Raw genomic sequence first — 27222 nt, 5'->3', positions numbered from 1 at the left:
TGAGGCCACGCGGCCTCGTGCTGCAGTGCCCCAAGATGGCGGCCGGGTCGATGTCGTGGGGTAGATGGTGACCCGGGCCAGCTGGGTCCGGAGCTGGTGTCTTGTAGTGGAGGGATTGCAGGGTACTTCGGGTGGTCGTTGGTGGACTCTGGCTGGGGATGCAGGGAGAGCCAGGGTCCTGGTCCCATTGCGGGGAGGGGGTACAGCTCGAACATGCGGCCTGTCCAACATGCGTCCCCCCCAGCTGAAGGCGGGGAGAGTCAGCCATCTTCCTGGGGACTCTCCTCGCTGAGGCGGAAAAAGCGTGACAGGCCGTCGGCGTTGGCGTGGTCCTGGCCTGGACGATGTTCCACCGTGAAGTCCATCCCCTGCAGGGAGATGGACCAGCGCAACAGCTTCGGGTTCTCCCCCCGCATTTGCATCAGCCATTGCAGGGGTCGGTGGTCTGTTTGCACCCGGAAGTGGGTGCCGAAGAGGTATGGCCGGAGCTTCTTGAGTGCCCAGACTACGGCGAAGGCCTCCCTCTCAATGGTGCTCCAGCGCTGTTCTCGGGGCAAGAGGCGTCTGCTGATGAAGACCACCGGATGGTCGACCCCTTCGGCGTTGAGTTGGGAGAGGACGGCCCCCACACCATGATCGGAGGCGTCCGTCTGCACAATGAATTCCCGGCTGTAGTCGGGAGCCTGGAGCACGGGGGCCGTGCACATGGCGGTCTTTAGCTTCTCGAAGGCTGATTGGCAGCCCGGGGTCCAGTTGACGGTTTTGGGGCTCTTTTTGGAGGTGAGCTCTGTGAGGGGCCCCACGATGCTGCCATAGTCCTTCACGAACCGCCGGTAGTATCCGGTGAGCCCCAGGAAGGCCCGGACCTCCGTTTGGCTCGTAGGGGGTTGCCAGGCCTGGATGGCAGCAATCTTGAGTTGGAGAGGGGCCACCAGCCCGCTTCCCACTTGGTGTCCCAGGTAGGTCACGGACCCTTGGCCAACTTGGCACTTGCTGGCCTTGATGGTGAGCCCGGCTTGCTGGAGGGCGAGTAGAACCTCCCGCAGGTGGCGGAGGTGGTCGGTCCACTGGTGGCTGTACACAGCAATGTCGTCCAGGTAGGCGGCGCTGAAGTCTTCCAGGCCCGCCAGTACCTGGTTTACCAGCCGTTGGAACGTTGCCGGGGCGTTTTTCATGCCGAAGGGCATGACTTTAAAGTGGTAGTGCCCGTCTGGGGTAGAGAAGGCGGATCGTTCTTGGGCCCTAGGGGTGAGGCCGATCTGCCAGTAGCCCGCTGTTAAGTCGAAGATGCTCAGGTAGCGGGCGGCCCCCATCCGGTCAATTAGCTCGTCTGCCCGGGGGATGGGATGAGCGTCGGTCCGGGTAACTGCATTCAGCCCTCGATAGTCCACGCAGAACCGGAGCTCAGGGGCAACGCCCGGGGCAGCTGCCTTGGGAACCAGGACGACTGGGCTCGCCCAGGGACTGTCTGAGGGTTCGATCACTCCTAGGGTCAGCATCTTGGACACCTCGGTCTGGATGCAGGCTCGTACCCGGTCTGGTACGCGGTATGCTCGGTGTCGAATAGGAGGGCTGTCCCCGGTGTCCACATCGTGGAGGCACCAGGGGGTGACTCCGGGGGTGAGGGAGAACAGGGAGGCGAACTGCCTCAGGAGCGTTTGGCAGTCTTGGCGTTGCTCCGGGGACAGGGCCTCGGAGAGCGGGACCCCTTCCACTGAGCCATCCTGCTCGAAGGCCCTCAGTAAGTCCGGAAGGGGTTCGGAGTCTTCTTCTGTCCCAGTATCGGTAGCCATTAGGAGGCTGAGTTCGGATCGCACAAAATGGGGTTTGAGCCTGTTGGCATGGAGGACCCGTAGGGGGTTCCGGGCAGTCTCCATGTCGATTAAATAGGTGACGGGCCCCTTGCGTTCGATTACCTTGAAGGGCCCGGACCATCTGTCTTGGAGGGCACAGGGCTCAACCGGGGACATCACCCAGACCTGTTGTCCAGGTTCGAACTCAATGGAGGACGTGTGCTGATCGTACCACCTCTTCATGTCCTCCTGACTGGCCTCGAGGTTGGCTTTGGCGGTGTCTCGGAACCGCCGGGTCTGGTTGCGGAGAGCCAGGAGATACCGGTAGATGTCCGGGGGAGTTTTCTGGGGAGGCTGCTCCCAACCTTCCTTGACTAGGCTGAGGGGGCCCCGGACGGGGTGTCCGTACAGTAGTTCAAAGGGGCTGAAGCCGAGGGACTTCTGCGGGACCTCCCGATAGGCAAACAGGAGGCATGGCAGCAGTACGTCCCACTGGCGTCGAAGGGGTTCTTCTAGACCCATAATCATCCCCTTGAGGGTGCGGTTGAATCTCTCGACCAGTCCGTTTCCTTGCGGGTGATAGGGGGTCGTGAATTTGTAGGTGACCCCGCATTGCTGCCAGAGGGACTTCATATATCTGGAGATAAAGTTCGTGCCCCTGTCACTGACGACCTCCCGGGGGAACCCCACCCGGGAGAAGATCCCCATCAGGGCCCGGCCCACCACGGGGGCCGTCACAGTCCGAAGAGGGATGGCCTCGGGATAGCGGGTGGCGTGGTCTACCAGGACCAGGATGAACCGGTGTCCTTGGGCTGTTCGAGGGTCGAGGGGCCCCACAATGTCTATTCCCACTCGTTCAAACGGGGTGGTGACGACAGGAAAGGGTTGTAATGGTGCTTTGATTTTTCGGCCACTTTTTCCGCTGGCCTGGCAGGTGGGGCAGGCCTTGCAGTGGTTGGTGACATCCTTCCGCATGTGGGGCCAGAAAAAATGGGTCACCAGGCGGTCGTAGGTTTTATCCTGCCCCAGGTGTCCGGCAAGGGGGACATCGTGGGCTAAGTTCAGGAGGAAGTCTCGGAAGCGAAGGGGCACCACCAGCACCCGACTGGCCCCTAGTTCTGCAATTTTCTGCTCGCTGTAGAGCAGGTCTTGGTCCCAGTAGATCCAGTGGGCCCCCGAGGTATCCCCGGTGCTCTGGGCCAGGGCTTGCTGCCGGAGTCCTTCGAGAGAAGGACAGGTTTGTTGCTCGGCCCGGAATTGTTCCTGCGTGGGGCCTCCCTCCTGCCGCCATTGTGCCAGGTCAGGGACGTCCCGAAGCTGGTCGGGTCCTTCTTCGGTTTGGGTCAAGGGAATGGCTTCTGGGGCGGCCTCCTCTGGGATGAGCGCGGGAGGAGGTTCTGGCCACTCGGGCTCTTCTGGGCTGGGGACCGCGCGGGCGGTCCTGGACCGGGTCGTGACGCAGACCCATTCGGGGAGGCCAAGCATCCCCAGGTGCTCCCTCCGTTCGACAGCTGCCCAGGGAGAGCTTTCAAGGTCGTTTCCTAGGAGGCAGTCCACGGGGGCATCATCGCGGACAGTTACTTTTAACATCCCTGTTACTCCTCCCCACTCGAAGGGGACGCAGGCCATGTGGCATAGGCTTTCGGAGTTGTCGGCTGATCGAACAGGGCAAAGAATGTTCGGCAAGATTTGGTCTGGAGTGACGAGGTGGCGTCGGACCGCCGTTACACTGGCCCCGGTGTCGCGGAGGGCTTCCGCCCGGCGGCCATTGATGTTGACCCATTGACCGTACTTCTGTGTGTTGGCGGGAAGGGGGGCCCGCGGAATCATGTCTCTCTCCCCTAAGCAGACCAGTGCCATGGCGGCGGGTGCCCATTCAGAGGGATCGGTCTCGTACTCCTCTTGGTCTTCCGGGATTATTTCTTCCCCTAGGGCCGCCGCTGCAACTTGGCGGGGAGTAGTGTTCGGATTCTTTGGGCAGTTGGGATCACTGGCGTAGTGGCCGGGTCGCTGGCACCTGTGGCACGTAATGTTGGCCCGGAAACCGGCCCGGACGGCAGGGCTTCCCCGGCCAACCGGGGTCGAGGGGTTTCTGGGGGGTGACGAGGGGCCGGGGTCTCTCCCCCGACCCTGACTTCCTCCTCCCCCTCGGGGGCGATACGATCTGGATACTTCGCTGGGCGCGCTCCGGCCAACTCGGGTGCTTTCCCACCGGTCGGCTTCGGCGGCGAGTTGTCGAGGGTCGGTTAGCTTGCTGTCCAGGAGGTGTTGCCGGAGCTCCACGAAGCAGTTGTTCGACAGGTGTTCCCATACGATAAGGTCAAAGAGTTGGTCGTAGGTGGTTACTTTGTTGCCCTTGATCCACCCCTCGAAGGCTCGGCTAAAAAAGTTCACGTACTCCACCCAAGTTGTACCCGGAATCCGTTTGCAGTCGCGGAACCGTTGGCGGTACATCTCAGGTGTGAGCCCGTATCGAGTGAGGAGGGCGGCCTTCATGTGGTCGTAGGAGGTCATCAGCTGGTCCGGGAGTTGCAGCAGGGCGTCCCGCCCTTCGTTGACAAACCTCCCCCATAATCCGGCTCCCCAATCGCTTCGGGGAATCCGGTGGGAGGTCATTGCCACCTCATAGGCTTTAAACCACTGCTGGATATCATCGTTCTTGTGGTATTCCCGGATGACATCTTTGGGGATGTGAACCTTGGGTTCGGTCGAGGCAGACGGGGTCGGTCGTTCGGGGAGCCCGAGGTCTTTATTCTGTTTCTGAATCTCCAGTGCTTTGAGATTGCGCTCATGTTCGTATTCTAGTCTCTTTTCCTCTAGCTCCCTCTGTCTTTGCTTGTCTTCCCGCTCTTCCCTGAGTCGTAAGTGTTCCAGGGTTATTTTTTGTTCTGCCAGCTTGAGTTCCCCATCCAAGCGAAGTCGGGCAAGTTCTAATTCGTGGAGTCTGGTTTTTTCTCTTTCTCGGATCTCTTCCAGGGAGAGATCCGTTCTTTCTTTAGTTGGTGCGGGGCTCGTTTCGGTTGTTTGTGTTCGGGGTACGGCCGTACCCGTTTCTGCCCAAGCTTTTAGGGCTCGTTTGAAGTCTTCCTTTGTGCTAAGACCTGTGGTTGGAAGTCCAAGTTCTATGCAATATTGCTTCAGTTCCCGGTGGTTGTAGTCTTCCAATTTTTCCATCTGAAATTTTTCCGTTGTTCCGCTCTCTATTGACATGGTTGTTGTGTGTGGTGGGGCGAGTGACTTTCTGTACGATTATGCGTAGGTTCGGATCCCGTCGCTGGCCACCAATGTTAGACGGGGACCCTGAGGGTCGGCCGGATACCGAGGGAGAGATCCCCGAGGGGGACCGTCTCCGGCGATCGTACAGACAAGTACCCTCCCTCCCCACAAACAGGCACCACACCAAGTCGAGTTCAAGGCTTTATATAAGGTTCTTAAGGCAAGGATATCAGCGATACAGGATAACTTGGACCCGGGGGTCCTCTCACTTCTAGTCTCTGTAGGGAAAGGGGGTAGCGGGACAGTCTTAGTACCGGATCGGTACAGGTGGTGGTAAAAGGCGAGCTCACAATCCTCGAGCTGGAGGGTCTGTGGATCGGGCCGCGGCAGCGCCAGCAGGCCAAGGTGATAGTCTCATAAGCAGAGGGCCGCGGCAGCGCCAGCAGGCCAAGTCGATGGTTTCACGAGGCAGAGGGCCGCGGCAGCGCCAGCAGGCCAAGATGGTTTCACGAGGCAGAGGGCCGCGGCAGCGCCAGCAGGCCAAGACGATGGTTTCACGAGGCAGAGGGCCGCGGCAGCGCCAGCAGGCCAAGACGATGGTTTCACGAGGCAGAGGGCCGCGGCAGCGCCAGCAGGCCAAGACGATGGTTTCACGAGGCAGAGGGCCGCAGCAGCGCCAGCAGGCCAAGACGATGGTTTCACGAAGCAGAGGGCCGCGGCAGCGCCAGCAGGCCAAGTCACGGATGAGTTCTTCTCGGGTCTCTCGACTCCAGGATACAACTGCCTTCCTGGTCTGGTCCTGCCCCAGTTATAGGTCTGGTCCCCTTTGATGTCCGGACCCTCGCGCCTGGGGGCCGGGAGGTCCGGGATGAGGGAGTCCAGACACCCAGCAGGGGGGTGGAGCCAGCGCCCAGGCGGCCTGGGGTGATCGACACCTGGCGGAGGAGAGCCGTTGACGATTCCTTCTCCCATTGACTCGCCAAGTGGTCACTCTGCCTCCTGGGGGGAGGTTGGTGCCTCGATGTCGGGCCCGGCCGGGCCCAGGGTGAGGGTCGAGTTGAGGCCACGCGGCCTCGTGCTGCAGTGCCCCAAGATGGCGGCCGGGTCGATGTCGTGGGGTAGATGGTGACCCGGGCCAGCTGGGTCCGGAGCTGGTGTCTTGTAGTGGAGGGATTGCAGGGTACTTCGGGTGGTCGTTGGTGGACTCTGGCTGGGGATGCAGGGAGAGCCAGGGTCCTGGTCCCATTGCGGGGAGGGGGTACAGCTCGAACATGCGGCCTGTCCAACAATAATGAATTAAATAATTAAAATATATATTAATAATTAATTGTGAATTAATTATTACTTAATTACCTTGCCACCATATACCCCTACAAACACAGTAACCCACACCTTTTACATAAGTTCAAAAATACAATAATTACACAATTTACATAATTAATTGATAAATTACAAATTAATTGTTAATTGATTATGCTTAGTTAAATACCCACCCTACACCACTTCAAACCCAGCAACCTGCTACAACACTATAAATTATTATTAGCAATTTCATTAAATATTATAAATCACTTAAATTACAAACTATATTGAAAAATATTACTAACAATTATTCAAACAACAATAACACATTAAATTAATATATGATCTAAAACACATTAAGATAATTTAAAGAATGACATACTTGTGAACTAGAATTAGCACTCCTCTTTTTATGGTATTTTTTTTATTTCCATCTCTGTTATCCATATTTATTTTTTGGCCACCTTTTTGGTATTTATCCATATTTATTTTGTATTTTGAGAATAAATGGAGTCATAAAATGGTATATTTCCAAAATTATTTTACTGGTAAATATACACTCATACTTTTCTACCTGTTGCGTTTTAGCAAATTAAGCAGCCAAATATTGCCAAACTCTACACCCACAGGTAAATATCAGCATTATAATACACATATATGTTAACGTAGGTCTGTATTTAGGGATATCTTACCCTGTTTTTTAACTTTCAATTCTATCTGCTCAGCTGTTGTCCTGGAAATCACGCAGAAGCATGGAGAGTCACCCAAATGAAACACAATTTTCCAAATGTTTCCACTTTTTTTTTTTAAAAAGACAGCCAGGAAACACATTGTGTAAAAATCTGTACAAATGGAAAGCTGGAAGTCTAAGCTATAATATTAAAACGATATTAACAAAAAGATATTAAAACCAATATTGCTTAGCTAAACAATTGATATTTTTGACAACGACATTTCTGCTTTATGATATTTTTGTCTTACAATATTTTGTTTGCGATATTTCTGCAACTCAATATTTTGTCTAAATACCTCCATAAAAATGTCTTAAAAGGTCTCTGTCGCGAGTCCATTAAACTTTCTTTAAAGGTCTTTGTAACTTGAGTCCATTAAGATGTCTTTAAAGGCCTCCATAGCTGAAATTCATTAAGATATCTTCAAAGGCCTCCGTAGCTTGAGTCCATTAAGATGTCTTTAAAGGCCTCCATAGCATCAGCCCAATAAGGCATCTTAACGGCCTCTGTAGATTGAGTGCATTAAACATTCTTTAAAGGCCTTCGTAGCATGAGTTCTTTAAATTGTCTTTAATGATCTCTGTAGCTTGAGTCCATTAACATGTCTTTAAAGGGCCCCATAGGATGACTTTTTAAGATGGCCTCTGTAGCTTGAGATCTTTGAGGTGGCTTTAAAAGCATCAGTAGCTTGAGGTCTTTGACGTGTCTATAAAAGCCTATGTAGCTTGTGGTCTTTGAGATGTTTTTTAAGGCCTCCGCAGGTTGAGGTCTTGGAGGTGTTTTTAAAGACCTCCGTGGCTTGAGGTCTTTGATGCATCTATGAAGGTCTCCTTAGCTTGAGGTCTTTGAGGTGTCCGTAAAGGCCTCCCTAGCTTGAGGTCTTGAATCTCCATAGAGGACGGTAAACCTTCCTCCCTCATGAATTTGATCATTCTTTTTATTACACTGAATTCTGTTCTTCTCAGTAATACTTTCACTCTCCTCTATATTTGATTTGAGCACCACAACCCGACACTTATTCCAAATCCTTCCATCCTTCATATTAAAGGCATTCCTAATTTTTTTTATCAATTGTGTAGGTCTGGAATACTTTGACCAAGACATGTCACCCACCAGAGCTTTCACTTGTACACAATCTCCTACACCTACTTCAACCTGCTTGGTTCTTGTCCTCTCATCAAAATGTTCTTTATTCTTTTGCTGCAACCTCTGTTCTCGATTTCTTCTAATTCGAAAACCATTATATTTAATGCCTTTATCCCAATTCATCCAGCCCAGACATAACGCAGTATTAGGTGCTCTATCCTTAAACAATTCAAAGAGTGACTTACAAGTTGTGGAATTAGTTATCATGCGATGAGCTGTGATACATTCCTGCAACTCCTCTTTCTAATCTAAAACATTTACTCTGGATAATTGTATATTCTCTTTTATTACCCAATTAAATCATTCTACTGCTTCATTTGTCTCAGGGTGATAAATTGAACTCTTCCTGTTTTCTATACCACATGATGTTAAAAAATCTGTCATTTGTTTTGAACAAAACTGTGGACCATTTTCCGATAAAAGAGATTTGGGAAAATGTTGTCTTTTAAACACTTCCTGTAAGTATTTTATCACACAATCCGTAGTAACATCCCTTACACAAGTGAACTCCACCCACTTGGAGTATAGGTCTAACATGACAATCAAATATGGAGTCTTGTCCTTACCTCTCAGTGTACCAACAGTATAAATGGCCACCTCTTGCCATGGGATATCTGGTAACTTACGACAAACCATACGCCTATGTGGTGTCAACATTTTGTCACTGTTCTTAATTTGTACACATTCTCTAACTACTCATTCAATTCCTAAATCCATCCCTGGCCACCAAAAACTGGCTCTGAATCTCTGCTTAGTTTGAACAATTCCTAAATACCCCTGATGAGCATCATCTACCAATTCACTCTTCAACGCAATGGGTGGCATTAACTTTGTTGCTCTCAACATCCTGCCCCTATAAACTGCTAATTCATCAGATATTATATGCCAAATCTTAGAAAAAGTCTTCATCTGAGACAATTTAACCGGATATCCCACTCTCCCTTTGCACATCAGTCAGTCACCAGATCCAGAGATCAGAGATGTATATTGGAAGAGAAAGGACTGAAGTCTCTGTAACCCCACAGACTCACATATGTGTAGTTTGGGTTAAGCTCTCACTTACACTTGGGGAGAAAAGCTACGGCATGAATTTTAACACAACTTTATTTGGAGATGTGCTATGTATAGAACAGCTTCTGGGAGTTATAGAGCAAGCAGTCCCTCCACAGGTAAGGTCCTCGCTCACAGCCCCCCATGTAATGGGAAGAGCTGCTAAGGACACATCAGAGCTCCCCTACATTTGTGAACTGTGAGTCTACGTTAAGAAGTTGTGATGTTATTGTATTCTTTTTACATTTACTTTGATGTTTTACCATTTCACTGAAGTCACTTCTCATGTTGTCCTTGATTTCAAAGATTGTGTAACACTAGTTCCTGTGACGTCATCAAATGTGTTAATCAGTTTTCACTCCTAGGAGTTCAGGTTTTCTATTCCTGGAAGTTTGGCTGCTCGTAAAATAAACATTAGCGTCTGTTTTGGTTTCAGGGCTTGGCCATACCTGTACATGAGGCCTTCCTGTGTCACACCCACTGCTGGAGGTTTACAAACTGGAACATACATCTTTATGTTAAAATACATATCTAGCACCACAACTAACCACCCTTGCCCTTCTTGGACAGATTCACTGTCCGCGTGACACCTAAATGGATTATTAAGCGCACAGAATCAATGTTTCCAGGCGCGCTCGAGGGCAATGAATAAAAGAATCAATCAGGACACTTGTAGAGCACACTACATACCCATGAAGGTCTCAAGGCACTGGGGAGTGGGGGGAGTGGGTAGAAGGGGGGTACTGCTACTGATCGAAGAGCCAGGTCTTGAGTAGTCTTCTGAAGTCCAGTAGTTCTGGGGTCTGCCGTAGGTTGGTGGGGAGGGTGTTCCAGGTCTTGGCGGCGAGGTGGGAGAAGGATTTGCCTCCGGCTGTCGTTCTTCAGATGCGGGGGACAGCGGTGAGGGCGAGGTCGGCAGAGCAGAGCTTGCGGGTGGGGGTGTAGAAGCTGAGACGTCTGTTGAGGTACGTTGGGCCGGTGTCGTGCAGGGCTTTGTGTGCGTGGATAAGGAGCTTGAAGGTTATCCTCTTGTTGATGGGGAGCCAGTGTAGGTCTCTCAGGTGGGGTGTGATGTGACTGCGGCGGGGGATGTCGAGGATCAGACGTGCCGAGGTGTTCTGGATGCGTTGCAGCCGTCCCCGGAGCTTGGCCGATGCTCCTGCGTAGAGGGCGTTATCGTAGTCCAGCCTGCTGGTGACGAGGGCCTGGGTGACTGTTCTTCTTGTTTCAGTGGGGATCCACTTGAAAATCCTACGTAGCATCCGGAGGATGTTGAAGCAGGAGGAGGAGACGGCGTTGACCTGTTTAGTCATGGTGAGGGTGGAATTGAGGATGACCCCTAGGTTGCGTGCGTGGTCTGTGGGTGTCGGAGCAGTTCTCAGTGTGGTCGGCCACCAGGAGTCATTCGAGGCCAAAGGGGTGGACCCAAGGATGAGGACCTCTGTTTTGTCCGAGTTCAGCTTCAGTCGGTTGTTCCTCATCCAGTCGGTGATGGCCTTCATTCCTTCGTGGAGGTTGGTTTTGGCTGTGTGGGTGTCTTTGGTGAGGGAGATGATCAGCTGGGTGTCGTCGGCGTAGGAGATGATGTTGAAGTCGTATTGACGGGCGACGTGGGCGAGGGGTGCCATGTAGTTGTTGAACAGCGTCGGGCTGAGGGACGAGCCCTGGGGTACGCCGCAGATGATCTCGGTGGCCTTGGAGTGGAAGGGGGGCAGGCGGACGCTCGGAGTTCTGCCAGAAAGGAAGGATGTGGTCCAGTCCAGGGCCTTGCCTCAGATTCCGGCATCGCGTAGGCATGTGCGTAGGGTGCGGTGGCAGACCGTGTCGAAGGCGGCTGACAGATCCAGGTGGATGAGGGCTGCTGTTTCTCCGTTGTCTAGCAGGGTACTGATGTCATCTGGGCGGTTTCTGTGCTGTGTTTGCTGCGGAAACTGGACTGAGATGGGTCCAGGATGTTGTTCTCTTCAAGGTAGAGGGTCAGCTGTTTGTTGACGATTATCTCGGTTATCTTCACCAGAAAAGGGAGCAGGGAGATGGGCCGGAAGTCCTTGGGGTCCGCCTTTGGTTTCTTGAGTAAGGCGTTGATCTCCGCGTGTTTCCAGCTTTCCGGGAAGGTTGCCGTCTCAAAGGAGATGTTGATCACCTTGCTGAGATGGGGTGCAATGGATGCACTGGCTTTGTTGAAGATGTGGTGAGGGCATGGGTCTAGCGGTGAGCCGGAGTGGATGGTTTTCATGATCTCGCTGGTGTCCTTGTTGTGGACGATTGCTCAGGAGAGTAGATGGTTTGTGTGTGTGGTGGTGGCGGTGGTTGTCGGTGTGGTTGTGGCGTTGAAGCTGTCATGGATGTCGGTGATCTTGCGGTGGAAGAAGGTAGCCAGTGATTTGCATAGGTCTTGCGAAGGCGGGATGTCGTTGAAGCTGGGGTTGGAGAGTTCCTTCACGATGTTGAAGAGCTCCTTACTATTGTGTGCGTTGTTGTCAAGGCGGTCTTTGAATGAGGCCCTCTTGGCAGCTCTGATGAGTTGGTGATGCCTGCGGGTGGCGTTCATGTGGACTGTGTAGCTGTCCGGTGATCATTCGCGGAGCCAGTTCTTCTCCAGTTTCCAGCATATTTATTTGGAGGCCTGGAGGTCTTCGGTGAACCAGGTGGCTTTCTTGCTGGTGTGGCTGGAGGGTGTCTTGAGCGGGGCGAGGGTGCTGGCGCAGTCGTCGATCCATTGTCGGAGGTTGCAGGTGGCGGTGTCGGGGTCGGTGGAGTCGGTGGGTGGGTTCAGGGCGAGGGTGGTGATGGTGGTGAGCTGGTCCTCTGTGACTTTGCTCCAGCATCGTCGGGGCAGCAGTTGGGTGTGGTGGTGCGCAGTGAGCTTCCTGAAGGTGAAGTGGATGCAGTGGTGGTCAGTCCAGTGGGGTTTGGTGGTGCGGTTGAAGGAGATGTGGGGACTAGCGGTGAAGATGGGGTCGAGCATGTGGTCGGTGGTGTGGGTGGGTGTTGTCACGAGCTGTCTGAGTCAGAGGTTAGTGAGGTTGTCGAGCAGGGCGGTGGAGTTGGTGTTGTTGTTGTTCTCGAGATGAAAGTTCAGGTCTCCTAGGAGGATGTAGTCCATGGAGGCGAGGGCGTGCGTGCTGACGAAGTCGGCGATGGAGTCGCTGAACTGTGGTCTGGGTCCGGGGTGTCAGTAGATGAAGGTTCCTCTGAGGGTGGTGTTGGGATTGGTGTGGATCTGGAAGTGCATATGTTCGACAGTGCTGAGGATGTCATCGGTGTTGGTTGATACTCTGAGGGTGTTCCTGTGGACGATGGCAATTCCTCCTCCTGTTCCGTTGGTGCGGTCCCTGCGAGTGATCTTGTATCCTTCCGGGATGGCAATGGTGATGTCGGGTGTGGAGGTGGGGTTCAGCCAGGTCTTTGTCAGCAAGGCGACGTCAGGGGGAGGTAGAGTCGAGGAGGTCCCAGAGTTCGATGGCGTGTTTGGGGGCGGAGCGGGTGTTGAGGAGGATGCATCTGATGTAGTTGGGTTCCATGGTGGGTGGTTTGTCTGGCCGGATGCTGGAGAAGTTGCAGTTCCGGCAGGAGAAGGGTCCTTGGGTGCGCTTTGGGATTGCCCGGCAACAGGTGTGTTCTCGGCCGGAGTTGAGTGCGTGGAGGATGCTGGCGTCGTAGTGCAGTCGGGTGTTGTGGCATCTCCGGGGTCCAGGGGTCCTGGTGCTGGGCACGGTCCAGGCGCAGACGGATGCAGACGGGCTTGCCTTAGGCGCTCCCGCTGCGTGCAGCCGCTGCACGGCCTCCATATGAGGGGATGTGGGAGGGAGGAGCAGCTGGGAGGCGGGAGCGGGAGCGGGGTGGCCAATGTGAATACGGGGAGGCGGGGCCACAGGTGATGCATCGGCGGGAAACACGGAGGGGTGAGCGAGCGAGCGGGGGTTACAGAGGGCACAAGGGGTAAACAAAAGGGGGCAAGGCAGCAAAGTTACAAAAGGAAAACAGCAGAGATTTACCCAGTACAACAGAGGAGGAAAGCGGGCACACAAACAAAAAAAAACGAGGCACACTCTAGCTATGAGCGGCAGCCGCGGCAGGGTAGCGGGCACACAGGGGGGCTGTGCGGGGTGAGGAGAGCAACCTGCCTGGTGACAGTGATGGGGCAGTGAATTGTCAATGAATTAATTCCCTCCCACACACCCAATTGATACTATAAAAAGCTCCTTCTCCCAGGGCAGGGTGGCGTTGGTTAATGTTCCCAGATCACATGTTGCGGCATCACAGTATTGAGTTCATGTCAATAATCATCTGCCCAGCTAATGAGTGTAAAGAGCCTGCAGGTAATCAATAGATAAGTGGGGCATGTCTTACAGGAGAACAGCTCTTCTGGACAGTGGAGGAAGCACTAACTATTGATTGAACCACGAAATGGGTAGGAAGTGGCACAAGACATTTTACCAACACGGACCATTCTATCCAGCCCTCTCTCCCCACTGTGTCCCCACCTCAAAACATTCAGCCAATTTTGCATAAAGAAATTGGTCTGCCTTTAAAAAGTAAAGCTGAACCACTGCCTGATACCTAACACACTTTTTTAAAATGTAATGTACTTTTGCAAATTGAATACCTCCTGTTTTGTGGTCTCTGCAGTGTTTCAATGTTTTATGATGGAATGTTGATCGCAAAACATTGATACATAGCATATGGATTTGGTATTTGGAAGGAATGCTTACAACAAGCCTATTCCAGATACCAGATTAGTATCTGTTAGAAATGGGGTTTCTGGTTGGCTAAGGCTTGCGCAAAAACCAGGCAATGACCACCAATCTAGTCTGGGCAAAGGAGTTACATTCTGAAGATAACCCCTGCTCACCCCCTTGGTACCTTAACACGAGCTGTCAGGCTTATCCCAGAGGCAATGTGTAAAGCGTTTGTGCACGCACACAGAAACAACATACCAGGCACACCACCAAAGGAACTCCACATAAGGTTATATCAAAAATAGCCTTTGTATTCTCATAACACATTAGAATAGTAATCACATATTAGACATTGTGCCACCTGGCACTAGGCAATATCTGCAAGGGATTATTTACACCTGGCAGGGCCACATGAACTGCTGTCAGCACCATCACTTAGAACACAGCAAATGTAGAATATATAATACGTAGAACTCAACCAGTCCTCACTGGCCATTACTGTACTCAGCATCATCATGTAACATAAACCATGTTATGCCAAAACAGAGACAGAGCACAAACCAATAGTAAGGACTGACCACAAAAAGTCAGTAGTGTTTTTTAATAGAAAAAAATTTAGTATATGCACACCCAATCAAAATAGCAAGAGCATTAGAATGCTTGGTAACGTTTTGCGGTGTTGACACGTAGTTGTCGTAAGATAACAGCTGACACGTGTTTCGTCGCAGATCGGCTTGAAATGTTTGATCAACCAATCCTGAAGTCCAACAGGGTTATAGGCTCAAACAATGTACATCAAAAAGATAGTCAAGTGACTACATGTCTATAAGTACCGGGACCTCTACTAAGTATCCGGTGGATCAGAGGGTCCAAAATTGGCCGTCTTAATGTCTTCAGAGTCGACACGTCAGTCACTCACGAAACTGTAGCTCATCTCAATATTTCCCTTTTATTCGTAGATACTGGACGTAGTTAACGTAGTGAGATCTCCGTTATAGTAGACGGAATATCCAGCCCCCGTTCAACGTTCCACTAATTAGTTTCCGACTCATCCCGACATCTGCATGCGTCTACGGTCAGTCTCCCATAATAAGGTAATACGTCTCCAAGACTACAACACTACTGACTTTGTGGTGTGTGCACTGTCTCTGTTTTGCTTAATGTAAAGTATATTGAGAGAATTTCTCCTCACTGTACTGAGTAGCATTGGAGATGGCACAGTGTTGACATAGAGCACACCAGGATATGTCCTAACTGACTTTTTTGCAAACTATAACAGAGGAGCTGATTATTCTGTTGAGATACCCACTGCTGTCCTTCATTTTGTAGTAATAAACCATATTATGCACAGTGACACATTAGGCGCTATATACATTGTACGACAACCTCATCAGTCTAACATATAAGACCCGTACCTACTAACCATCACTCACATTAGGGGTACACTCCGAGTAGGAAATAATCTCCCCAGCATAAACACATGATGCGTATAATCTCATCCCCAAACGCATTTAGAGGCATGAATCTCAGTAGAGAGACATATTTCCTACATCACATAAATCACTGACCCCCCCCCCCCAGCCAACTGGCCTGGTCTAGGGCTCAAATGCCCTGCGTCCAGAATGCCAGGGCTGCTGCCAACGCAGCAGAATCCAAAGCGTGCCATCGTGCTGGGGCAAAGGAGTGCATCTCACTCCTATCTCTCAACACATGCCCCCATAGAACTGTGAATCAAGTGAAGGTCCTGGCACCACTGTGCCTCCTCTCTCCTGTCCCACTCTGGGACTGCTATGCTCATCTGTCCAAAATGTTGCAGCTGCCCGCGCTGGCGTGGCACAGCTGAGAAGAAAGTAAAGGGGCCTGGCACCACTGTACTTCCTCTGCCCCACTCAGGGACTCTGTAAACAGATTGTGGCCCACGCTGCAGTTGCCCGCTATAGTGGCACAACTGAGAGATCACCAAGGGGCCCACTGGACCCCCACGGGCTTTTAACAACAAATATTCCCTTCGCTGGGGCGGCCCACTCTCTTGCGGGACCGCTCGACCCTCGAACTGGCACTGGGCCTCGGGGCCCCGCTCTTGGGCTCTGTAAATGAAAATGGCCTCCCAAGCCCCACTCCAGGACTTTGTAAACTAAATGCGGCCTCTTGATCGTAGGAGCGGCCCGCTCTCTGGCGGGACCGCTCAAGACTGCCACTGTACTAAGTGGTGCCCCACTCACCGGACCCAGGGCGGTACTCCTACGGTCTCCTCTCCTTGCTAGACCCACGGCGGTCCCCTGGCACCAACAATGTGCATCGGTGGGTCCCGCCCACCGGGGAGCCTCTCTCCCCGTTCCTCCTGACACCGCAGGGCTCTCCCTTGGACTTGGGACAGACGCCGGAGATCCTCTACCGCATGTGCAGGGCTTCCCTCAGCTCTCAGGAGCCCCGTGCACTTCCCCTCTTCCTTCAGATGCGCTGCCATTAGTGGCCATGGCAGCCTCCTCCTCTCGGCCCCACCCAACGTCCGGCACCTCACTTGGCTTCCTGGTCACTGGGGCTCGCTCTGGCTGCGGCAGTAAAAAGCGGGGTGGGCTCCCGCTTCAGTTAACAATAATTGCGGGGTGGGCACCCGCCAAACCAGCGACTATTTTGGGGTAGGCACTGGGCACCCGCCAATCCCCTAAATAAAATACTGCAATGTGGGGTGGGCACCCGCATTTTCAGCAATGAGGGGGAATCCCCCCTTCAGGATTCCCTCGGATCACGGCAGCGGCACGCTGCACGCCGCCAGCTCCTCACTCCCCTTCCAAAAACATCCAGCAGGCAAAGAAAGGAAAAGTCCTTAAGGCCCTTGGGAAAAAAAATGAAAGCGCTCACAGGGCGCAATGCAGAACAAGGTCTTCAGAGATAATGGGGCAATGCAGGGCCCATGGAGGCGAGCCATCATGACAGCCCCCCTGGGCCCCAGCAGCAGCACGCCCCAGCAAAATCCAGAAACTGAACCACCTCATGGGGTCACAGCCCCTTCTTTTATACACCCTCTCTCTTTGTCTAGAAGTGCGGGGCATGGGGGAACCAGATGCAACTGGTTCAGGGGGATTTGGAGCACTTTGTTTTGCAAGCTCCTCTTCCCCTTTGTCGGGGGGGGGGGGTCTCGTCATCAGACACACCACAGGGGGGCAGAGCCAGCATTCACCGGGGAAGACACCATCCGATTCAGTGTCAGGGGATTACCCCTCCCACTACTCTTAACCCAGGTGTCCCATTCAGCCTAGCGCTGACTCACCCTGCCCCTCCTGGAGCCACCCACACCTCTCAGCTTCTGTCACTCACAATCCAGACATGCAATTAACATCAGGCAGGCTGACACATAGCACAGAGGAATGCCAACTTCTAAAAGTGGTATTTCTCCACCAGTCACCATAAATCTGCACACACCATTGTGCAGCATTTATTCTCATGAGTTCATACATACTAAACTCGACTCTGCGGTCCTCTCATACCAGGAATTACCACGGACACTTATCCCCATTGCATTCCTATGGGAGGGCAAGCCAACTTCACCAAATGAGCACAGAGAGCGCACGCACTTTACACCGGACCACAGTGCTAAAGTGCCCAGAGGCCTAAAACCACCAACACCAGGTTACAGAAAAGGCAAAAAGATCAGGGATGAACCTGCCAAAAAGGGCCAAGTCCAACAGTATCCATTTACAATCCTATTTAGAAGTCAGAACATCTTTTTTGACTCCTAAAATGGAATTGGTGCATGTGAAAACCTTTTCTATCGTCAGCAAATGCCTAATCAGAGTGTTAACGACCAATAAAATGCTTAGTACATCTGGCCTGTAGCTTCTGCGTTTATGCTATAAGTGGTTGTTTAAGTTACTGAAGGTGTGCTCTTCACACAGTCATCGTGGCACACTCACCCTCCTGCACTCCTTTACTCAAACACAACATACACTAGATCTCACCGATCTCACAATCCCTTTCAATGCTTAGTGCCACATGTATCAAAAATCTATTTTGCATTCCCTAAACACTGAATTTTAGGTAATCGCTAATTAAGGAATGCAAAATGGTATGTAAGGAAATAGCGATAACCTAATAGCAATTCCTACAGAGTCTCAATCAAAATTAGGTAATTGCTATTAGGTAATACTATTCCATTTGGTCCTATGAGCCTATTGGTGCGAAAGATTTTGCATTACCTAATTTGCGATTACCTAGTCGGTAATCGCAAATTAGGTATTGCAAAACCAAGGGCTCCCCAGGGCCTAAGTCGCACCTGAAGCACCCCAAAAAATGTGCACATGTAAAGAGCACACATGACGTAAGGCATGTGCGCGCTATATGATACTTTGAATAATGCATTTTTGTGCATTTTTCAAAAATTGCATACGGATACCATCCACTTGGAGTTGATAATATAAAAATGTCCTAAATTCAGAGTGTGCACTTTGAAAATGCTTGGTACATGTGCTAAGGGAATAGCAAATTATGGTTTCCTATTTGTAGTCACAATTTTAGGTAATCAAAATGTTTGCGATTACCTAAAATTGCAACCACAAAGCCTTTCATACATCTGCAAAGGCTATTTTACATTCACAAACTGGTGAAATTTCCGATTTGCACCGTTTACAAATGCAAAATTGTTTGATACATGTGGGGCTGAATGTACGACCCTTTTTAGTGGTCGCAAATGGGAAATAAGCCCGTTTGAGACGGCTAAAAAGGGTTGTAGTTTGTACAAACCATATTTTGTGAGTCAGTAACCTATCACCAACTTGCAAAATAGAATTTGTGAGTCACTATTAGGAGGGGGCGTGACAAGGGGCATCCTTTGCTAATAGCAAGTCACACTGGTATGTACAATTGTTTTCCGACTGCAAATGCTATCTCTCATATGCTGTCACTCGGTCACTGTATCGAGGCTCTTACATGAGCCTGCCTCACTTGTTCTCCAGGAATCACCCTCACTCCCCCAAGTGCTCTGACAAGAAATGTCACAGACCCTTCCACATTAACTTGTGAACTGTAGTTTAGTATATTTTTTCTCACAGGACTCTCACAACTTTCACAGCCACCTTTACTCTCTCTCTCGAGTGACCTAAATCACAAACTGACTTTCGTAGTTGCTCTCACAACTGGTGATCTCTCACAGCCTCAAGGCACATTCTCTCACGACTCTCCACTTTGCTCTCTCACAAGCACTCTCTTCCTCTCTTTTCCTCTCTCTTTCTCCACAGTCTGATAGTGAGTAAGAAGGAGCGGAAGCTGGTGAAGGGGTCTGGATTCCACCTGGACCTTCTCCTCATCGGCACACTGGGGGGCATCTGTGCCCTCTTCGGGCTCCCTTGGCTAACAGCTGCCACTGTTCGCTCCGTCACTCACGTCAACTCTTTAACAGTCATGAGCAAAGCCATTGCTCCGGGTGAGAAGCCGAAGATAGAGGAAGTGAAGGAGCAACGGCTCACAGGAGTACTGATCGCACTTCTCGTAGGTGAGAACTCCCTCAGTCCTCGTCTGCATCTCCCTCCTCATTCATGTTCCATATCCTAAAATTCCTCCATTTATTTTTTGGTCCATAAGTCAGAGGTCCTGCTTTATTCATAGTCCATAGGTAACAACTAACCCTGGGTGGGTAACTCGGCTCCGCCAGCGGAGTTTGCGGAGATTTGCCTACTCCGTGCTCCGTGCCGAACGCGGAGTGGGCAAAAAGTCTGCCTCTGAGGCAAAGCGGAGTTAGCCACTCCCTCCCCCTCCCAAATGCTGTAAGAGGATAAAAAAAAGGCACGTATCTGTGTTTCTGCACCTTCCCTGCTTGGCCGCTCTCCTTCCTGCTCCTCTTCTTGTGTCCTCCATTGAAAAAAACACTCCATTGTACGTCTTGCGAGTGCGCATGCGCACTCGCAAGACGTCCAACATAGTGTTTTTTTCAATGGAGATGGAGTCAGGAGGACGCGATATGGCGAGGAGCCGGGAGGAGGACGCAGCCAGGCAGGGGAGGCGGCAGAAACACAGGTACGTACCTCCTTTTTAAACATTTGAAGCATTTGGGAGGGGGTGGGAGCGGAGAGGAGCAATGCGTAGCTCCAGGGAGTTTTTTTCAAACTCCGTGGACCAACGCGTAGAGGCACTACTCCAGCTCCGCCCACTCTTAGAAATAACTTCTTTGTTATTCATGATTGACGGGGGAGATCTCACGCCAATCATGGTAAACAAATGAAACCTTCCCACGCATTGATAATTCATAGAGGAGTCTTTCTCCTTCATTTTTGGTATATCGTGGCCCTGTCCATCATTCGTGGATCATACTTGATATCTTATTCTTAAGTCATGGCCCATAAGTGAGATCTACTCCATTTTTCATTGTCCACTGGTAAGACAACGCCCATGTTTCATGGTGAAGACGTGAGACATCCCTCTTAATTTCAGCATTACAGGTGGATCTTCCACCTTTGCCCATGGCATATTATGGTCCTCACCCATCATCCATGCTTCATAGATGATGTCTTGTGCATTATTTATGTCGAGGCGAGGCCAACTTATTACTCATGGTCCAGAGGAAGTCTTTCTCCATTATTCATGGTCCAAAAGGAAGCCTTCTTCCATTATTTATGGTCCATAAGTAGGACCACCCTTCCATCAGGTTTCCATGGAAACAAGTAAGACCTCCCTCAGCATTTGGGATCAGTGGATGTATCTTCTTCTTAATTTATGGAACAATTTGTCCCTCTCATCATTCATGATTGAAAGTAGAAGAGAAAGCAATTCCCTGCGACAAAAACATTCACTCGTCTTGGTCGGGAGATCTTCGTGCTATTCTGTCCAGTTACCAGTAAAGAGTAAAGTAAAGTAAAGTCCACATTTGTAAAGCGCACAATCACCCGTAAGGGTCTCTAGGCGCTGGGGGCCGTCGGGAAGATTAAGCGAGCTATTGCCCAGAGTCACATGGTGCTGGGCTAACCTGCCGCCGGAGCCGGGGATCGAACCGTGGTCCCCAGATTCCAGCGTCAGTCGCCCTGGCCGCGGCGCCACACCTCTTCCACAGAGAGAGAGATCTATATTTCACAGAAGGAGGAAGTCTAACTTGAAATTAAGTTTATTAAGTGTTATTTAATGTGTCATTCTGTGTCTGAATTCCTAACCCCTACTAGCTCCTAGCGTTATATTGTGTTATATTAATTTGTGTACCACACTAATCACCCAAGAGCGTATCCAGGTGCCTGAAGAGGTGTGTAGGTTGATGGTCCCCTAGGTGCTTAGATGACGAGCCAGGCCTTCACTTTCTTGCAGAACTCAAGAAGTGAAGCGGAGGCTCTGAAGGGTTGAGGTAGGTCGTTACATGTCTTGGGTGCGATTTTGGAGAATGAGCGACCTCCATTGTTGCAGAGCGAGTTGTCTGGTGAGTTGATGAAAGTGTATCTGGCTGTTCAGGTATTCTGATCCTGTGATGCATAGGGCTTTGTATGTGTGTGTGAGAAGTTTGAAATGGCTGTGCTTGTCAATGGGGAGCCAGTTAAGCACCCTGAGGTGCAGTGTGATGTGGGTGCTGCATGGAAGGTTGAGTATGAGTCTTGCGGTGGAGTTCTGAATGTTCTGGAGTCTATGTGGGCATGGTTTGAACATTTTGGTGTAGAGCGTTGTCGTATCCCAGCCTAGTGGTGATGAGTGCCTGCGTAATGTTCCATATTGTGTTTTGAGGCAACAATTTGAAGGTTTTTTGCAGAATTCATAGGGTGTGGAAGCAGAAGTTGCACACTGCATTGACTTGAGCTGTCATGTTGAGCCTGTACGTTCATCTTGTTGGAGTTGAGCTGCAGGCAGTTGGTTGGCATCTATCTGCGACCGTGGTCATGCAGTTGGTGAAGTTGGTTCTGGCGGTGTTTGTCTTATTCATCAGGGAGAGGATGAGTTGGATGTCATTGGTGTAGGAGATGAAGGTGATGTCTTGTGAGCCAATGATGTTGGTGAGCAGTGTCATGAATATGTTGAAAACAGTAGGGCTGAAGGACGATCCTTCTGAGACTCATCATATCATTCTTTTGGTCTCTGATGTGAATGGCGGCTGTCTGAACCTTTACCTTTTTCCCGTGAGGAAGGAACAGATCCATTTGAGAGCGGATCTTTGTATGCAAATCATGCGGAGTCTTCTGATGAGGTTTTATGGGAGACAGTGTTGAAGGTTGCAGAGAGGTTGAGCAGACTGAGAACTGCTTTTTCTCCTTAGTCGAGGATGATTTGAATGTTATTGGTCGCCGGATGAGTGCTGTTTTGCTGCGGTTCTTTCTAAATCCTGATTGAGAGCTATCCAGAAGATGGTGAAGTTCGAGGTGAGTAGTTAGTAGCTTGTTGATGAATTTCTCAATCGCTTTGGTTGGATAGGGAAGCAGGGGTCGGAAGTGGCTCAGTTAATTCAGGTTTGCTGTGGGCTTCTTGAGGAGGGCGTTGATTTGTACACGTTCTATTGATTCTGGAAAATGGCAGTCGTGACAGAGGAATTAATGATGAGTGCCTGCTTGGTGCTGATTGGCGATGTTCCCAGGTTGTAGATGTCGTTGTTGCCATGGGTCCATTAGGACCCCTGAGTGGATGGCATGCATGATTGCATGACTGTTTCTTTTCTGGTGAAGGTTCTCCATTCGGTTAGTGGCTGTCTTGGTTGGTGGTGGGTGGGTTAGTAATGAGCTCTGTGGATTAGGGTTGGTGTGCAAAGTTGTAGAATAATGATGAGTGATTGTTTGTGCTACCCATGGGAGTCAAGTGCCCAATGTAGGAATGTGACTATCCATTGGAAGTGCACAAGTATTGTGACCCTGGGACATCAGTGGTAAGCCAAAGTACCCACCACAAACATGGCCCAGTAACCACTGACTGCCCCAGACATACAGACCTCAAACACTCATATTTTAATTTATGTAACCTCTCATCTGCCTTTTTGCATGCACCCTGTGTGCCCAACTGTGTGTATACATGGCTCAGATACCCTCTTTATGGTATAAAAGATCTTTTTTATACCTTTCCACGAGTGTCCTCTCATTCTTCAGGATCCACATTCTCATGTCTGCCTCACCTCTTCAACCCCTACACATCCTTGTATGTACTGATTGTGTTCTCAGAGACTTGCTCTGGCTGGTCGCTTCTCTTGTACGGCGCAAAAACGGATAACTCGCTTTTCCGTTGCCACTCAGGTATGTCCATTGTGATGCGGAACGTGCTCCGCCAGATCCCGCTTGCTGTTCTCTTTGGAATTTTCCTCTACATGGGCGTCACTTCTCTGACTGGAATCCAGCTGTACGAACGGATCCTCCTGGTGCTGATGCCTTCGAAACATCACCCTGACCACACCTACGTGGTGAAGGTAAACTGAGTACCTGTCTGATCTCACCAGAGAGGGATCAGTGTTGTAAGGTGGCCTTATTTCATGTGTGACACCTTCAAGCATCCCTTGCTTATTGGTCTACAGCACCTTGCTGTTGTTTGTTTTGCTGCAATTTTTTAAGTCAAGATTGGTAATGGTAAAAGGAATGCTACAAGTTCCAGAATGCTAAGTGCTCTTGGCTTGGTTTTAAGGTTATTGGTTTTATGACTTTATCTTTTTGACATTTCGGGGAGTATTGATGTACATTCTAGTTTTTTCTCATGTTATCAGTGTTCATCCATATTACTTACTTTAGAATATTGTATTGCATTGTCATATTTTCATTTTACGCTACAATGATAGTTGCAGATCATGACCTTGGGCAGTGTTCCTTGTTTAAATTAGAAATGATTATGTGATGTTCCTTGATGAGTGTAGGTAACACTCACCTCTTGCCCACCTAGGTGAAGACCTGGAAGATGAACCTCTTCACCGGGATCCAGCTCGCTTGCATTGTGGTCTTGTGGGTAGTTAAATCCACGGTTGCCTCGCTGGCCTTTCCATTTGTCCTGATCCTGACTGTCCCTCTACGCCGATTTCTTCTGCCATACATCTTCCAAGAGAAGGAGCTTAAAGCTGTAAGATTTTTTTTCAAATGCTCAACTGTTCTATATTTATATTCAAACAATGCACCTGCCCTCATCCATGTTTAGTTTAGTTTAGTTTAGGGCATTTGTAAAGCGCCTGGTGATGCCAGAAGGCGTGTCCCCGCGCTATGATAAGTGAGCAGTTGCCGTCCCCCCCTCCCTCAGGAGCTACCTGCTAAAAAGGTGAGTTTTCAGTTTTTTTCTGAACAGGATTTCTGATGGTTCGAGACGCAGTTCTGGAGGCAAGACATTCCAGCATCTGGGAGCAAGATGTCTAAAAGATCTCCCTCCCATTCGTGCCTTCCTAACTCTGGGTACCACTAGTAGTCCCGTCTGAGAGGACCGTAAATTGCGGGTAGGTTCATAGTGGGACACCAGACTCTGGAGTGGCACAGGGGCTTTGCCGCTCAGAATGCGATGGCACGTTGAGAGGGCCTTAAACTCAATTCTCTTCTCCATCGGGAGCCAATGGAGGGCTTGGAGGGCGGGTTTAGAAGGTGACCTAGGGAGTCTAAGCACGAGCCGTGCTGCAGCATTTTGAAGCACCTGGAGGCGACCCATGACCTTGCCTGAGGCCCCCAGATAGAGCAGGTTCCCATAGTCTAAGCGCGAAGTGACCAGGGCGTGCACCAGGGTCCTACGAGCAGAGATGGGAAGCAGATCTAAAACCTTCCTCAGAGCTCTCAGGACACCGAAACACACCCCCGTCACCCGGCCAACCTGAGGACCAAAGGCAAGGTCTTTGTCCAGCCACATGCCAAGATTCTTGGCCTCCAGACAGGGAGTGGGGACCTCGCCCAGACAGGGTGGCCACCACGTAGGCGACCACGCAGAAGGCCCGCCCCCCACCACGAGCACCTCGGTCTTGCTACCGTTCAGCTTTAAACAGTTTGCGGACATCCAGGCTGCAAGATCTTGCATGCAGTTCCTGAAGATGTCCGCTGCAAGACCGGGGGCACGCGATAGGGAGACGACCAACTGCGTGTCGTCGGCGTAGGACACCAAGTGGAGACCGTGGCCCTCCGCGATGGCTGCTAAAGGGGAGACGTAGATATTGAATAAGGTTGGGCTCAGGGACGAACCCTGCGTTACGCCCTGGCCCAACTCGATCTCCCTCGAGTAGCATTCTCCCATCCTGACCCGGAAACACCTGTCAGACAGGAAGGACTTGATCCAGCCAAGCGCAGCACCTGTAACCCCACCTTCACTCAGACACTGTAGCAAGATGGCATGTGCTACAGTGTCGAATGCTGCACTTAAGTCGAGTAGGATCAGAGCCATAGTCTGGCCCTCATCCACGCCCTGTCGCAGTGCCTCCACCGCCGCAAGAAGTGCCGATTCCGTCGAATGACGGGGACGGAAGCCAAATTGCGAGTCGTGGAGTAGCGATGCCTCCTCCACGAACTGCATCAATTGCGTGTTGGCAATTTTCTCCGCTATTTTAGCCATGTAGGGCAGAAGGGAGATGGGGCGGAGGTTGTCAAATTTCTCAAAATTCACATTAGCCTTTTTTTGCAGGGGGAGTACAATTGCCTGCTTCCAAGCCTTGGGGACACTCTGGGACATAAAAGAGGAATCGAGTAGATTGCGAACATAAGGTTCAAGCACTTGCAAACTACCCTTGAGTCGGCTGGGAGTCGTCGGGTCTCTTGGGGAGCCAGATTTAATTGACCCGCAGATACGGATTAGCTCTTCTGTAGGCGGGGTGGAAAAGGAGATAAGCTGTCGTTCTCCTATATTTTTGACACCCTCCCCCCATGTGGGAGCGTTATTTGCCTGCTGAGGAAAGGAATTGTAGAGGTTAGTGACTTTATTAGCAAAGAATTCTGCAATACGGTCACAGCCCTCCACAGTGCAGAGTTTCGTGGGCCATGCCGCCGACTTCCCTATAGTAATGGACTTGTAGATTGAGAAGAGTTCCTTGGTGGACTGCTCAGCTTCTTCAATCCTAGCGCAGAAGTACGCTGATTTGCCCTTTCGTAGCAGTTTATGATAGCTACGCCTGCAGTCAGTGTACTCAGCTTTAGCGGAGGCGGAATATGCTACCCTCCATTGCCTTTCGGCCCTTTTGCACGCCGCTTTCGCCACCCGCATGTCATCATTAAACCAGGGAGCAGATCTCTGTGCTCGGCCCCCCAATTTGGCCGCACCAAGTGGAGCCACCAAATCCAGGGCCTCTGTAATACGTTGGTCTAGGTTGGAGTTGGTATCTACCACACCTATTCCACCTGGATGACCTTTAGCAGTTAATGCCTGATTAAATGCGGTTTGGGAGAATGCTGCCCATCTCCGCCTGGGGTGTTTATCGGCAGGAGGGTCAATCGGAGCAGGTTCCTGACTCCCAATGGTAAATGGAATAAGGTGATGGTCTGACCATGGGATGGGGACCGGCGTGCATGCTTCCACTTGATTCCAATTAGCGAAAATTGGGTCGAGAAGATGGCCCAAGTTGTGGGTGGGATGTTGCACTTTCTGCTCAAACTGCAAGTTAGCCATTGTGAGACAGAGATCATTAGCTGTCTTATCTGTTGGGGTATCTAGATGTAGGTTCAGATCGCCTAGGACTAGATATTTATCAGTACTCAGTGCAGCTTCGGTGACATCCTCCACTAGTTTCTCAATGAAAGCTGTGGGGGGACCCGGTGGGCGGTAAATCAAGAGGCCTTTTAGGGTGGACTTGCCATTAAGCGTAATGGAGAAGGCACCTGCTTCACTACCCTCAATGTTGGTGCGTTCCAGCTGGCATTGATATTCCTGTTTCGCCACTATGGCTATGCCCCCACCTCTCCTTCTTAGTCTATCAAGTCTTTGAAGACAGTAGCCCTCTGGGATGGCCTCGATGATTTCCGGCATGGAGTCCGAGTCCAACCATGTCTCCGTAAGGAAGAGTAGGTCCCATCCCTTCCCAACAAGGAGGTCATGGATATCAAGGCTGTGCTTTCGTAGGGAGCGAACATTCAGCAGCCCGCACATCAGGGGATGGTGGGCGCTAGTGTTGGTTTGCCCTGAGCAGAAGGTGAAGCTGCAGAAATTGCAGCCCACGCTCTTATCCGCCTCCATGCTGTGTAAGCATGGTCCCAGGTGGCCATGGCGGAGGAGAAGAAGGTCATCTCGACTCCAGCGAATATGTGCTGCAGGGCGGCCAGGGATTCTGGCCCTGGGCCGCAATCGGCCGCGGACGGGCGCAGACGGGCTTAACTCAGGCGCAACTCCGGCGCGCCTTCGTCGCGCCCGCTGCGCTCGTCCGCTGCGCTGCCTGCAACACATCCGCCTTATATCCCCCCCAGCGTCCCAACAGCTAGAGCG

At 51.0% G+C, this 27222-nt stretch overlaps 1 protein-coding gene across 2 annotated transcripts in view; it reads left to right on the top strand.

Annotated features, from left to right (window-relative positions):
• The window catches only part of SLC4A3 (solute carrier family 4 member 3), a 513414-nt gene that overhangs the window by 473211 nt on the left and 12981 nt on the right, over positions 1 to 27222 (top strand). The window contains exons 18-20 of one of the 2 annotated variants that reach the window (XM_078679131.1): positions 19155 to 19408; positions 23100 to 23269; positions 23734 to 23907. In XM_078679131.1, coding sequence (XP_078535257.1) covers positions 19155 to 19408; positions 23100 to 23269; positions 23734 to 23907 — 598 coding nt within the window. Of the gene's footprint in view, positions 1 to 19154; positions 19409 to 23099; positions 23270 to 23733; positions 23908 to 27222 lie in introns of those variants that run through there. The other variant, XM_078679132.1, reaches the window with a different exon arrangement.

The sequence above is a fragment of the Lissotriton helveticus genome, chromosome 3_1 (assembly GCF_964261635.1).
Source record: "Lissotriton helveticus chromosome 3_1, aLisHel1.1, whole genome shotgun sequence".
Classification (NCBI taxonomy): Eukaryota; Metazoa; Chordata; class Amphibia; order Caudata; family Salamandridae; genus Lissotriton; species Lissotriton helveticus.
This window is presented reverse-complemented; position numbering and strand designations above follow the sequence as displayed.